Source organism: Diorhabda sublineata, chromosome 9, assembly GCF_026230105.1.
Source record: "Diorhabda sublineata isolate icDioSubl1.1 chromosome 9, icDioSubl1.1, whole genome shotgun sequence".
Classification (NCBI taxonomy): Eukaryota; Metazoa; Arthropoda; class Insecta; order Coleoptera; family Chrysomelidae; genus Diorhabda; species Diorhabda sublineata.
The window spans coordinates 13,422,186-13,437,784 of NC_079482.1; the positions used below are offsets into that span (position 1 = coordinate 13,422,186).

Genomic DNA, 15,599 nt, shown 5'->3' on the forward strand with positions numbered 1-15,599 from the left:
TCAAAAACACATTCTTTTCCTTAAAACATAGAGTATTTAAAGCTTCCTGTCAACTACCAGCATCTATTTTGAATCAGTCGATAAGGAGTACCGTAAAAGTCTACAGCGACCAAGATAGAAGCTTCTAAGGAGACAGAACACGACCGCATATGAAGAAAACTCAGAGCAACAAGGCACCGATTATTTATGAAGAGGAAGAAAGAATGATGTTTGCAGATTTTGATAATGAATCACTTAACAGACAACAATAGTAAATTTAATAAATATTTTAGATCAAGAATCAAGAACAATTCAAACATATCGTAAAACTTATGTATTAACATCGAACTAGAGTTACAGCAAACTTATTATAGAGTGAAAAAAATTTCACCAGTAAAATATCAAACCTTCGACCAACAGGAAAATTCGACAAGCATATTTCCAATATCCAATATGTCTTTCATACTATTACTAGCCAACAAGCGATTAATATTGAGAATAATTGAAACGATTTTTAAAAAACGTTGGTAAACCCATCGCCCATTTTACCGGTTCCATTATTCCCACACATAAATCGGTGGCAGGAATTCGAATTGGCCAAATTTACATGTCAATAGTAGTGAACCGGTTCAAAATGCAGGTAAAGGGATTAATTTGGCGACTAATATACATCAGTCCTTTTTAAAGATGTTTTGTTAATTAAAGTTACCCTACCTTGTATCCTATGGTGTTTTAAATTCTCCGTTATTGAAAATAGACCATTTCTTCGAGGAGAGTCTTCACTGTCCTCATTATCACAATCACTATCAGGTTTTAAAAACTCAACACTATTTAAAATCACTTCACTTACTTCGGTTGTTAGTTTTTCATGGCGAACTAAGCTGTCCATCTGAAAAAGAAACAGTTGCAGTTAAACTTTTAATGCAGTATATGGAATAATAATGGTCATGTTCTTTGTTTTCCATTTTAAAAAATATGTTCAGAACATGATAATATATTCAATACGTTGATTATTAGATAATATCAATCTAATCTAGTTTCCAATTTTACAATTAGAGCACTATTGAAAATGATAAATTTACTATGTTGAACATACACAATCTGTCGCATCCGACTATTCCAATGTTATGGATTATCGTTCCTTCACATCCTTTTTTCCTATACTTCAAAATAAAGTAACAACTTCTATAAAAACTATAAGTTACCAGTAGTAGCAACGTTGAGAAAAAATGGCTATGGTTTCTCGCTTCTTGAAAATTAAGTGAAGAGAAAACAACGAGTAAAGTGGAACTAAATTATAACAAAAAAAAACTAGTTTTTTGTTTTGACTTGTAATAGTGAAATAAATGTTCAATCTTTCTGCCTAAACTTGTACATTAAATTTTTAATGCAAAACGGTGGCACAAAGATGTCAATATTTGATAACATAGCAAAAAGTACCGAAACTTAAATAATGCAGCTCATATTTCTTTGTAATAAGCAAAATATTACCCAGAAGTCACCAGGAAGAGGTGGCTGCGCATCGACTTCCACCCACCTCCCGCCCCTTAAAAAAATACTTATGATCCTTTTTGGTTACAAACTTTAGAATAATATTTCGTTATTCTAGTATTCCCAAAATAAATCCATCTTTAGCGTCACATCCTGATACAGCTAGTGTGGAATCATGGAAAATTTGGGGCGTCTCCCATCTGAATCTTTTTCTTAAGTTCTTAATCGGCCAATCGTGACAAGATTGGAGAATCAGTGCATTTGCAATCATTCCAATTTATTGAATCTATATATATTCAGATGCATTGAACTTAAGAGGAGGTATTTCAAAGCACCAAACACTTTCATTAGGTTAGGTTATTTAGATTAGGTTAGGTTTCGATCTAGCCTCCATAATCCTTTAAAGCCCAAGTTCCCTAGAAGGTTTCACTTCTATGTTGAACCACATTTGACTATAAACCTTAATAACAAATTTAGAAATAATTTCAAGATTTTAAGGAGTTTCACACGAGACATACCAACTTAAAATTCTAGTAGCAATCGTTAACCAGCGAGAATAAGCAACTTTTCCTGTATTTTTTTGCCGAGTCTTCGGACAATACTTCTATCAAATTCAATACAATTTTTTTTATAATTTGCAATTGGGAGTTCTTCGCAATGTTCAAGCTGTTGGCCTAGTGGACCAGAAAATTCTCTAGGACCCGTAGCTTGTCCATCAAGATATTGAAATGGGTACCTCAAGGAAAGTTTATTCACATGTAGTAGACAAATTATCAATTACAAGGGTCTTCTTGGCTTAGCCTCTAGTATTTTGATGACTCCAGATTCACCGCTCATAGTGTAACCGCATTATTCCCGTAAAACTGAGCGCAATATCGAGGACGAAGGTAAAAAACAACTTACAACAAGACAATGATGCTTACAAATCATAGTTTCAAAACAAAAAAAATCAGCATTATTATCAATAACAAACAAAAAAGATGGCAAAGATATAGAAGTGAAAAGACTGTGACGCATATGAACGAGTCTGTGTGGGACGATCCAAGGTTGTCCACACACAAAGCATTCAGATGCTTTGACGATAGCCTGAACAATTTTAGGTCGGCTATTGAAGTTTGACTCAAAAGAGCAAACCTGAAAGACACAGTTACTGCAGTAAGTGTCAGAAAAAGATTCAATTTCAAAACAATTTAGGTAGATAAAACCTCAAATTTATATTCTCCAAAACTCACAGTTTGCACTGCAATATCTTCAAAGGGCACCATTGGTTCGTACCTTTTTGAAAGTGCACGCATCCATTCACTCTGTAGAATATATGAAAATAATACTAAATGTTTTTCAACCGCAGGTACATCATTTGGAGGATTACAACTAAGAATATGGATGTACCAAGATGGCGTAATCTATCCATCCATCCAACGAATGTATACATTCCAAAGAAATTGATCTCGCGCTAAGAAAATCTTCCATGGCCTTCTCGCAGTGTAGGCCTCCAGCTAATTTGTTTTCTTGAAATTTAAGTCTACGTGAAGAAACCAAGTGCAATCATCCAAATAAAACAGAACATTGGCCAAGAAATGAGGAACATTTCCGGCGCAATAGGTCGACTAATTTTCGAAAATTGATTTCAGAAATGCCAATGGTTAGCTAGCCGCCACTTATACCATACAAAATGAAATTTCCATTTTTTTGTTCATTATTTTAAATTAATATTTGATTGAGTACAATATGTTTTCTTTCTTACATGACCGTTTGAAAAGTACAAATCCCTATTCATCTGCAATTAGTGAAATCTTATTTCAAGTATCACGAAAATAAGGTTTTGGAGGCAAATTTGTGAAAGGAGCATCAATGTAGATGTATACTTTGCAATATACATTTATTATAATGTTCAATAAGAATTACATGAAAAGTTTCAACAAACTTGATGAACAACATAATTTGGATTGGCGTGTCGCAGCCTTATAATACTTTATGTCGAATAGTTGCACCTCAGATTCGAATATAAAGAGGCTGATGATAGCTTTCCATTCCAAGCATCGAAAACTTCAGTCTTCGTAGAGAAAGTGTATTTCTGTAAATACTCTGCGAATGTTATCGTCGGTTTTTTACTCTCAATTTTCTGTAACCTACTCTACAAGGACAATCTGGACGGATCACCAAATTTGTAGCTTAATTATGACTTTGATGAAAAATTGTGTGAAATGAAATTCTTTATATATTCGTATATAGTGTTACTAGGTTTAATGACACATTTTTAGAGATATGACATCATCGGGTAATATTTTAAATGCATATTCAAATATATTTTTTCAGTAGATATATTTCTGAATTATATGATACCAGGTTTGGTGGGTCTTTGAGTCACAGATTACGATTTAACAACATAACATTCAATGGTAATGTTAAATATTTAATACAAAATGAACAATAATTGAAAATTCAATATTTATTTACAAAGTGAAAATCTGCCTAACAGTATCCTAATTTTTCAACAAATGACATTAATGAATTTTAAATCATTTCAAGCGTTATCTTTTGAACCGTGGCTCCAAGTCGATCTTCTAGTTCTTGGAGAGTTAAAGTTAAATTGTTATAAACTGTAGATTTCAAATAACCCGGAAGAAAAGAATCTAGTGATAATATATCCGATGACCTTTCCTTCTACACAATATAATCTTTTCAGCCCACTTACGTCTGCGGAAATACAGTATTAAGGTCTGACTATAGCAGCTTGATGATCGTTCTGAAACCAAATTTCTTCTGGTAACAGTAAAGGACTACGATTGACTATGATTCCTCGGAGTACTCAGCTTCTGTGGATATTGTATATGACCTTCTTTCATTGCGGATTTTTATCCAATCAATACCAGCAATTATGTCGATTTACAAATCTGATCAGGTCAAATGTTGTTTCATCGGAAAACACATTTTTATTTATAATTATTTTTATTTATGTATTGTTCACATCAATCTCGTTAAAGCGTAATCTGTAAGTCTGACATCCACTAAACGTGGTCTTAGTATATTCAGAAATATACCTATCTCAATGAAAAATTTTTTGGAAGACCTAAGAATGATCATTGGTACAACTTATAAACTGGATTTTGCGGGGGCACAAAATTAATAAATTATAAATAATAATTTATTCTGAATATTCGTCGTATGTAATTTTGTAAGATTTACATGAACTTTTTTAAGCGAAAAAAGTTTACTTTCATGAAACTGCAATGAAAATATTCACTTGACTAGCTTTTAGCGACATCTTCACTACAATAGTAGAAGTTGTCAGTCCAAGTTTTTAAGGGAAATCTTTAGTTCATATAAATGATTATTTGAAAATCGTGTTGAAAAGTAGATATATGTTCGGTTGGCCTTCCAAAATATAATTGCTTTACTCCGAATACAAGAGTACTATTATTGTAGATAAATGATTTTACTCCGAAATTCCGCTCAACTGTATACCCTTTATTTCGATATTAACATAATAAAACATTTTTCATGAAACGAAATTGTGTCAGTTATTCTGAGCTGGTTCTAAGTATGTATTGAACAGCACTAAACAGTGTTAATTAATACTATCTTGATATCGTTTTGTATCGGAAACTTAAAAATTTGATTATAGTATATAGTATATAAATTACGCAGTTAAGACAATCTCAAAATCAGGTAATGGTAGCACTAAAAAATATTTCATATTAGTAAACAAAACACACCACATGCAGATGTCAACAATATCATTTTTGTTGCAGTAATAAACTTGAACTATTTGAAATCTTAATGTATGACAGAATAATCAGATCCGTGTGAGACCAATATTGACCTCCACAAAAAAATCAAAAACTTATAAACAGAAAGGGGACGGACCACCGATAGACTAGTATTCATATGTTCAGGGAAATTGCACCCAATATAACAACTAAAAGGAATAATTCATCGATCATGATTTTTGTTGTAATATGATATCTTTACATAAAGAGTGAAATGATATTGATTGAAGTTCAGTTATCATATATCATATCGTATATCACCGTAGCTAAACACCATCTTATATACATGTAGAAATTGATAAAAAGAAGTAGTCTATATCTGTTTTGAGCTCTCTGTCCCAAAACTTTTCATTGGTCAATCTCCATTCCATCCGAGAGAAAGTAAAATGGTATGGCGGGCATCATGAACACAACACTCAGTTGCCATAATTTCTCTAATAGATACATGTGGTCATCGGCAACCATAAGCAATAGCCCCCCAAATCGTCACTAAAACAATCGCAGCAACAGAAATATCATGTAGCTCTCCAGAGCTACGTCCCATCCTTCTCCAGTCATCATAAACACTTAAATAGAATCGTGTTTCATCGTTAAATAGGATATTACGCATTCTACCGTCTGTTACTACCGTTATTTGCACCAGCTGAAATCTTGAAATCAGTAGGAAAAAATTAATCACAAATTTTAGTGATAACGAGTACTAAATATATTCAAAGAAACCTATAATTCGGGAAAAACTCCATAAATATCTTAGAAAGCGTAAGTTTAACGTTATCTTATACTGGCACAAAAGTGAATAGTGAATAAGAAGTATTCCACTCATATAGAATTGTAGACCTAAAGGAAAATAACACTGACGAATTTTACAGAATAAAGTATTGCACACGATGACTATTGACTATGCAAATAAAAATTATTGGTCTACGGATCAAAATTTTTGAATATCAAATATAAGTTTCTAGAATAAAAAAAATAAGTAATTCAGATATATTTTCAGATATTCAGTTTTATTTAATTAGGTTAAATTTTTCTCTAAATCACGTTAAGTTGGTTGCATCTAAGAACGATTGTGTGTATTCTAAGAATTTCTCAGATTTAAACCAAAAGCGATTAATGATTGCGATTATTCCAATTATTGAATGTCGAGTACAAAATATTAAAATTCAACGCAATCGTGACCTTTGCCGAGTTATAGGGCTGAAAAATTTAAATATTATTTGTTGCCGGTACTTAAAAGCTATTTGTCATATCTTGGACATATTTAAATAGTTGTTATCTCTACCAAATTATGTCAAGTATTATTTCATATGACAATCAGAGATGTACAAAGAACAGAGGAAAGTGATTGGTTGAACCTCTCCAATCTCTACGTCACTAGAAGACTTCTCAATTTTTTGAATTTCTATGTATATAATATAGTTTCCTTAACGTAAGAATTATTTTTCATTATACATAAATATAAGGGTACACAATCATTTTGATTAATATAATCTTCAATGTGACCATCGCTCATCTGGATTCTTTCGAAAATTGCTCTTTTCACTTCAATATTTTAACTATCTAGCATTTGCATTAAATATCGCTTAAATAGTTATGATAATTATTTTTTTTTAGTATACCTGTGATGTCATATACTGCAGAAATGAAAATCTAAGGCATTCAGCAGTTGTATGAACATTCTTTGCCAATGTGAAGATCCCTGTTACAGGTATTTTCGTACCAGAAAAGGTAATAATCCAAAATGAACCACATTCTCATATTCATTGGCAATTCCTCTATATTTCCAAACATTCCAAACATAATGGTAATTTTTAAAGACCCTTTGAACGGTCTCCGAATATACGACAATGGTTGTCAGAATAAATAAGAGTTTACTTATACATTTACATTTTTTTAATAAACTTGCAACCCTCATTTTACTCATTATTTATCTATGTATGTAACATCTATGAGGTAATTGTGAAGTGGGGAAGCTGTAGCTTTTTATATTCGGAAAACTGAGGAATGGCTTACCCAAATTATGGCCGATAAACTTCTAATGTATAGTTCAAGGTAACAGAACAGTTTCAGAAAATTGTAAAAATAAGCAAAGCAAGTATTTGTGTACCCCATAATCGGCTCGAAGAAGCCAAAGAAAAGGCGAAATTGTTGGTTAAACCGTTAACGCAGATTGTAAACAGTTGGATGAAGTAAACCAATCTTAAATTGAAAATTTTCTAGCAATTGTTAACTGAAAATGCATTATTCCACAACACGACAATGCAAGACCGCACTAAGAAAACTATAGAGGAATTAATGTATTGCGGTAGGAGGTACCTCACCCTAGAATTATCATTTATTGCGATCGCTACATTTTTTTACTGGCAAAAATGTGAAAATTAGGATGGAGTCCAAAATGTCATCTCAAGATATTTTACTGAGAAATCAACTAAATTTTATCGGTCCGGCTTAGAAAACTTACACACCAAGTGGCAAAATTGTGTTGGCAACATTATTAATTGAAAATAAAAACTTATTAAAACCTTTGAATTTCTTTTTTCAATTTGTTGTGAATTTCTCTAAAATTAAACTTTATTCAACCGCTCGATATCATCAGTTTCGGAAACAATACAATTCATAAACAGTTGAGGAAAAATTCTGCAGCTCTTAATTTATTATAATAGGCTTCATACTAAAGGTATTTTTAGTATGAAAAATAGTGTAATTGAAACTTTCTACCGTTTATAAGAATCCGGGCTTTAATATTTGTACTTCAAATAAACAAACACAGATCATAATCTAGGTATAATGACTCAATATAAAAATTAAAATCAAAAGTTGAAACTGTCATTGAATAAAGATAGGTATTTGATAGAAAGATAAAAAGCAATGTTTCTCTTAAGACGAAACAATGTTTTTAACTGAAAAGGGGAGTAATAGAAAATTATAACAACCGATCGATTTATCGATTTCTTCCGTGGTATTAATAATAAACCTCAGTATCTTCACAAAAAAGTATATTTGGAACTAATAATGTAGATAATAAATTACCAAAACCACCGCATTGCACTAATTACAAATTTCTTTATTGTTCACAAGATTCCATCAATAATGGTCACTAGAACATGTGTTGTACGGCTGCAATTGTATACTCATTATTTCAATGATTTAGTTTCCGAAGGACTTCTACCTATACGATTAAATAACGATCAAATAGATTTGTAGACAGTGCAAAATGTATACACTTTTAGCACTTGTTATTATGTTTCACTTCCGTTTTTGTAACATTCCTCTTTAGGCCATTGATAGGTTTCTCGCTGTAATCATTGAAACTATAATTATTACTGAGGAAAGCTATATCGACATATAAACAATTTTCTTAACCTCACAAAGAACCTACAGGTTTTGTTGGTACGTAAATTAATTTAGAAACCTAATCATCAATCTTGATAGGTGCAAACTACAAGTATAGTTAACACGAGAAACCAATTGGTATTTAATCCGTCTGGTAATCAAGCCATTAACAAACATTCACATACAAAATTTACCTTTTTAGTTATCCGTATCTTATACTATAAAAAATCGCTTGTATATATGTAACACTAGAAATTTTAAATTTATTTTCCAAACATCACCAAATATTATAATCACAATTAACGTATGTGAATAACGGCACGTTTTTCTCAATGAAAATTTAAATAGACGAAATTTTGCCCACGACTGAAAACTGAAACTGTTTCAGCCAGGCGGGAGAATCTTTTTCCTTGAGTACATAGGTTAAAGTTAAACGTAGAATATGACCTGCGTCGACCTCTCACTCTCAGTCTAATCTAAAAATGTTTCGTTCCGAAATAGCTGACACCTTTTACAGAAAATGAAACGTATATTCTGACCACGGATAAATATCATACTATAAATAGATTATTGAACTACGAGGTTAAGCGGAAAATCATCTTATTTATTCTTATTAATTTGATTTGTAGTCTACCAGAACGGAAAAAGGAAGTTTCAAGAAGTCGAACGATAAATAGCATCCTTAGCCATGAATAAGAGTACAAAGTTAAAAACAATTAATTGGAAATTGAAAAAATATCTCAAGACTTTTACCATTTCAGTTTCTAGAACATTTTCGGAATTGAAACAGAAACGATATAAATACATTCTGAAGATTACTTTTTGTGTTTGTGATATTTTTTTGTATTTAGCGGTTATTATAGAGTTGATCTAGCTGTTATCATTTTCTTTTAATATATTGTACTTTCTATTATGAGATTATAATGCCGTCGCTACATGCAAAAACACTAATCGAAATACCAAAGTAATAGGTATTAAATACTTTGATTTCCAAAAAAAAAAAGATTATGGTCGAGAGAATGAAATTAATTTAAAATATGATAAATGTCGTGAATCACAAAATAATTCCCACAATTTCTATTATTTCTAATAATTATACTTGTTTTATGTTATTGTCAATTCACTTGTAGAATTATTAACTAAAACTGTTTTAGATACGATACTTCTTATTCATAAGTTATTTATTTTAGCGCGTGTTTATTCCAATCATTTCGAAGAGAATAGTTCAATATAATGCAAAGTGTCTAGGCTCAAATTATTGTTTATTCACCTTTATTTATTTATATCACACTCAACAAACAAAGGCAACTATATTAATGCGTAATCGAAGGTAAGGCTTGTAAATGAGCTGGTTATTTGTTTCCTGGAAGATTTGCCCATTCATATTACGTTTTATTTGTGGCCTGTCTTTATAGAGCTTTCTAAGAAATATTTCTTGTTTGTTCACGGCAAATTAGAGATTTCCAGGAAATTAGAGATTCTGGAAAGTTATGATAGTATATAAAAGAGTTTCTAGCTGCTTGAGATTTAGTAAACCACTTGATGTCATAGTTAGCACATCGAGATTGTGAAAAGTGAACCAAACGATATATTTAATTAAATTGGATGATAAGTGTTTGTGAATAGTTTAGTGTTAAGTGTTAATAAATAGTTTAGTGTGTAAGTGCTAGTGAATGGTTGGTGTATAATTATTATTATTTACCATGTCTATGAATTCACTCCACTATTTTGTGATTAGAAACTGTTATATATAAATAAATAAAAAGAGTGTTACAATAGAATAATAGAACGAAAGAATTTATCAACGAATTTGACAGAAAATGATAATTCGTACAACAACTAAATATCTTTTGTAACCCCCACTTGCATGATTACAGCACCACATCATCTTGGCATGCTTTCAACCAACTTGCCCAATAAACTTTATGCGATTTCTAGCTAATGTTGTGGAAGAAGATTTCTTTTATAGCCACCTATTGTGGTCTGCATTGTCTTTTTGTAACTTTCCCCAAGCATACTATAAGGGATTCAGATCAGACTTCATTTTCTATTTCTCTTAAAACCCCCCAGCTCGATGTGGCTTCACTTTATCATCAATATAAATAAACTGGGGGCTTATAGCGGCATGAAATTATGGTAGTATGTTGGCCACTACTTGATCACTATATACCTGTCCATGTTTCCATCAAATACCATTAACGGAGTGAATTTCTTGGACAGGCTATTGATGCATGGGCGTCAATGGATCTATCCATAATAGTACTCGTCTACTGTCTGAATTTAATCCATAATGACAACTATAAAGAACGCCTTCCTCCATTCACTAAGCAAGAGTTAGTGTTCCAGTGCTCAAGCTAATATTGCCTAAGTGCAAGTGTCAATATACCCTCCTTGACAATGGCCTGGATCCTAGATTAGCATCTTGGATATTTCTCCTTATTATTGAGATAGATACGTTAGTTACACATCTAGCAATAAAATATTTCCTTTCCATAATTTTGTCGTTAATAAGAGGTTGTCCATGAGCCGTAAGTCCCAGGTAACGTTTAACAATGGCGGTTGTTACTTTGGGTCTTCCATTTCTCATCCCATGGTAACAGTTCCACTTTCCTGGAACCGACCAAGCAATTCGCAACATGTACTGAGCCCGCTTCGAGTAATACAAATGTCTAAGAAGTTTGATAGTTAATTTTATTCTAAGCATTATTATAATCAACCAGACTGTTTAAGAAGATTTTGTACCACCGTTCAATATTTCATACAAATAAACAATAAGTAATTTTAAATTTAAACTACCTAGGAGAGATTAATAAAATCAAAAGAAAGTACCTAAAAGCAACACCGAAATAAAACGATTTTCCTAAATGATAGCAAATTTTAATAAATAATTGGAATGGGTGTATATTTCATGGATTAAATTTATTGAATATTTAGAAATTATACGTTTGTTGTTATAGTTGTTAAATGTATGAACAAAAAATAATATCTGATAATACAGAGATAAGATTATTTTTTCAAGATACTTAACCTCAAAACAATAATGATTTTATTGTCAGTAATAAATTTGTAAGATATTCTATTGAACAAAGTACAGTTGAACGTATAAATAGGAAATTTATTCGGAAATAGAATAATATACCTTCTAAATCTCAAATACCTAACGTTCTAGAAAGTGATGTTGGGAACAACTAAAATGGTAGGTAGCTAAAGTTGAAATTAACTGCTTCGATTTTTATTTAGTGTCACGATTTTTTTCCAATTAATTTCATGAGAATGCTAAACAATATTTTCAATGAACAATCTTGTTTGTATCCAATTAATTTTGGAGTCTATCATAACATATAATTGAAGTTGTTTCCATCACCAGAAAAAAATCAGAGACAACCTTATAATCTATATAGAACATAATAATTCCACAACAATCATTTTTGTTTGTATTATTCAAATATAGATGAATATTTATCTATTTACCTTTTCACTATTTATTTAATTTTTCAAACACAACGATTCCCACGGAGTTCCGTACAATAATTGAAAATTTTTACTAACAAAACCACACATTTATTTCTACTACATATATACGTCTACAGGTAAGGTTTACAACAATATAATTGAGGTGAACCATTGGTTTATCAGGGGTCAATGCTTATCAGGTTTTTCATTCTTATCGCAAGCATAAAGGTTACACCATATGCATTACGACAAATATTTAAACAATTAATAATATCGTGTCTGCTGCCAGCGGCAGGTGTGTTATGAAAACGATAAATAAACAAATTTTGTGCAAACGTATGTACGTAGGGAGTTAGATTTAGAGTAATTGTACAAACTGAATAATCATTTATTTGTATGGTGAAAATGAAACTGAAATAAAAATCCAATACAGGAAGAGTTTGTAATTCGAAATAAATGAATTTTCCCTCGTAGTTTACTATAAACAAGTTTAATATGTGCAGCATCGTTGGTTTGGTTAAAAGGCAATTTTGTCATTTTAATTACTGTTTTTATAGGAGAAGATGAGATAATTGGATTCAATACTCTCAATTGAACATAATATTGTCCATTGAGAAACTCAAAACTAATTCCAAATTTGACTCGATTATTTCTTATGACTCAATCTAATCTCATTACTAATTCGTGCTTTTTATTCCTCAACATTTTCCTGCTCGGTCTTCGAAATTTTGCTGTTAAGTACAACCCTCAGAAACCACAACCTATTTATCTCATTAGAATTCCAATATTGAGGTACTCACGAACAAATCTTGCAAAATAGGGAGTCTCGCCATATTATTAGAACGTCTATATGGAAAATTAGATGTACATGATAATAGAAAAATTAGCTCTTCTCAGCACTAATTTGCTACTAAAACAGTCACTTATCTCTACCTTCCAGAATCATCCAAATATCGACAATTTTGTCGATTTATCTGACGATTTATTATAAACGTAGATTTATTAAAAAACAGAATGCGTATTTTAGTTGATTCATAATTTGTTCACAAAACTGCAGTCTTCCATCAGGAGGATTGTAAATTTGTAACGATTCAATTCATATACTTCTAACGAATGGCATTATCATAAGATATTAGTTCCTTTCGTGCTTTTCATCCCGGAAAATTTTAGTTGAACACACTGCTTCATTGATGTTTCGTTCACCTCTGTTACTTTGCCTTGGTTTCCATTACCCGTTAATTTCCTTCTTCCTACCCACTACCATTATTTTGTTCTCTTTCATATTTATATTCGTTTCTTAGTTTTGATAACTGCATTCATGTTATCACATTCTGCTTTAAAATCCCTTTTATATTCTTCTTGTATCTTTTGGACTTCTCCCAGTTTTACCTTCTTCAAGTTTTTCATCCATTATCTTTGTAAATAACTCACTACGTCCCCAGATTTAAACCTTCTTCTGTATATCTTTGGGTTCATCAAATTATACCGATCGAGATAGGAAACGTATATCCACAAACGCATCCTTTTGAAAATACAGGGTGTTAAAGTTTTGAAAATAAAACGATTTTTTGTCAATAAATTTGAAATGGCGTGATCTATTGGTTTTGAAACTTTTTAACGATTAACCGATTTCGAAAAAATTACATCAATAAATCTACTTTATACAAATCAATAATCCTAAAAACTGAACTAGATTTTATGTAAACGTGATGTTAATATATACCATATATCGACAAAACCATTTTCAACTTTATTGACAAAATTGAAAACTAGTTTCAACCACACTTATTAAGTCTTCTTTGGCTATTATCAATTGGTTATCTATAATTTTCTAAATTTATATACTGTTGCGAACTCGTTCACGACATAGACCAGGAAGCCGGTCCTGTGCTCTGATATCATGGAACTTTAAAATTTGGCGAATACACCCAATGCGACGGCATCTTTGATAATGTCTTCATTACATGTTATTATCACGGCGGCTAGCTGTTTAAATTAATTTTGTAGAATTAATTTTTAGAAAGGTTTGTTTTATTTATTATGATTTCTAGATTTTTTTTAGAAATTTGATTTGGGTAAATAAACTAAGATGTTTAGCAGCTAGTTCATAATAAAAGTAATGGAGAACGGAACGAAATAGAAAAATATTCGGTAATTTTAAATAAATTGAGTAAGTGAAGAGGTCAAGACGCAGCAGAGACAGCACCGATCCAAAGTTGAACAACAGACTAGACGAACTGGAGACACTAACACTGACTAAAGTTCTTCAAGGTTTGAGGCAGAAGATATATCGCACCCCTACACGGAGTTAACGTATGAAGATTTCAAAAAATAGTCTAGTTTCTGAGTATAAGTATCTGAATATCCAAATAATCACAAAGACTTTTCAGACTGAGTCAACGATAGAATCTAGCATCAAGATAAATAAAACGACAACGACCAAGGAAGAAACCTAGGTTACATTAGTTCTGAGGAATAGCTTACATTTTTCTGGATTAGGCAAAATATGACAGGATCCACTGTTATTTGTACTCTAAATCCAAAATATTTTACGATATTGAACTATATATAATATATATATATATATATATATATATATATATATATATATATATATATATACATATTTTGAAGCTCCACATCAAGAAATCAAACTCTGTTATTAGTTACTAGTTAAGATAAATTTGCATCTACATTTTCTGGGCGTCCAAAATGATTCGATGTTTATTAAAAACAATAATAATGTTTTATAATCGTACATAAAAAAATTATCAGAATTAATGATTGTAATGTCTGTGAAATGAAGAACTGGAAATAAAGCTAAAGCTAAAGAGCACGATGCTTTATAAACTACTGACAGACGGTTTGATTTGAAGCATTTGTGGTATCGGTAAAAAAAGACTCATTTGCTCAAAAGGAAATACAGGATAATAGTGAGAGTTTTACTTTGCAAAATGAAATGCCAGTGCTGAAGTTGTAGTTTTCTATCAGGAAAAAAGGAATTCGCAAAAGACAATGAAGAGTGTGGAAGACAGAAAGCTAAAACTCAAATGAGATATTATTATTTCATCGTTTTTTATCTTTGTTCAGCTTGATGCTCCACATATTATGTTATTCATGTTCAATTAAAATAGAAATCGTATTTTTCAGCCCTCATTATATTATTAAAGTTACAGATGACTATGAAGTAAGGTTTGCAGTACAAGGACACTCCTAGGAGATGGGCGTGATCAATTGAAAATTAGAGCTCAATATTTTGATAAAGACTGAAAGACGTCAAACTTTAATCTGTTTTTAAAAAATTAAAATAATAAAAAAATCTAATTTGAAATCAGAAGAGACCTAAAATCAAAAACATCAAGAAATGCTCTGTCTTTCATCGTCTGTTCAATCCCTTCTAGATTCTGGAGGGTCTTCCTTGTCTTCTTCTATTCTGCGGTTGATACATGAATGCTTCCTTCGGCCACCTGTTCTGCTCCATCCTCATCCTATGAGTGTATCAGAGAAGTTGTTTAGTCTATATGTTCTCTGAGGTCGCGTATGCGGGACCTGTTCTTCGTCGTATATTTTCAT

The 15,599-nt window shown here is 31.4% G+C and overlaps 1 protein-coding gene across 2 annotated transcripts in view; it reads right to left on the reverse strand.

The window, feature by feature from the left end:
• LOC130448804 (lethal(3)malignant brain tumor-like protein 3) overlaps positions 1-12,301 on the reverse strand; it is a 338,247-nt gene extending 325,946 nt beyond the window's left edge. Inside the window, exons 1-2 of one of the 2 annotated variants that reach the window (XM_056786329.1) lie at positions 12,045-12,301; positions 694-868 (exon numbers count right to left, since the gene is read on the reverse strand). In XM_056786329.1, coding sequence (XP_056642307.1) covers positions 694-868 — 175 coding nt within the window. In that variant the 5' untranslated portion in view covers positions 12,045-12,301. Of the gene's footprint in view, positions 1-693; positions 869-8,767; positions 8,942-12,044 lie in introns of those variants that run through there. The other variant, XM_056786330.1, reaches the window with a different exon arrangement.
• Positions 12,302-15,599: the final 3,298 nt, after the last annotated feature.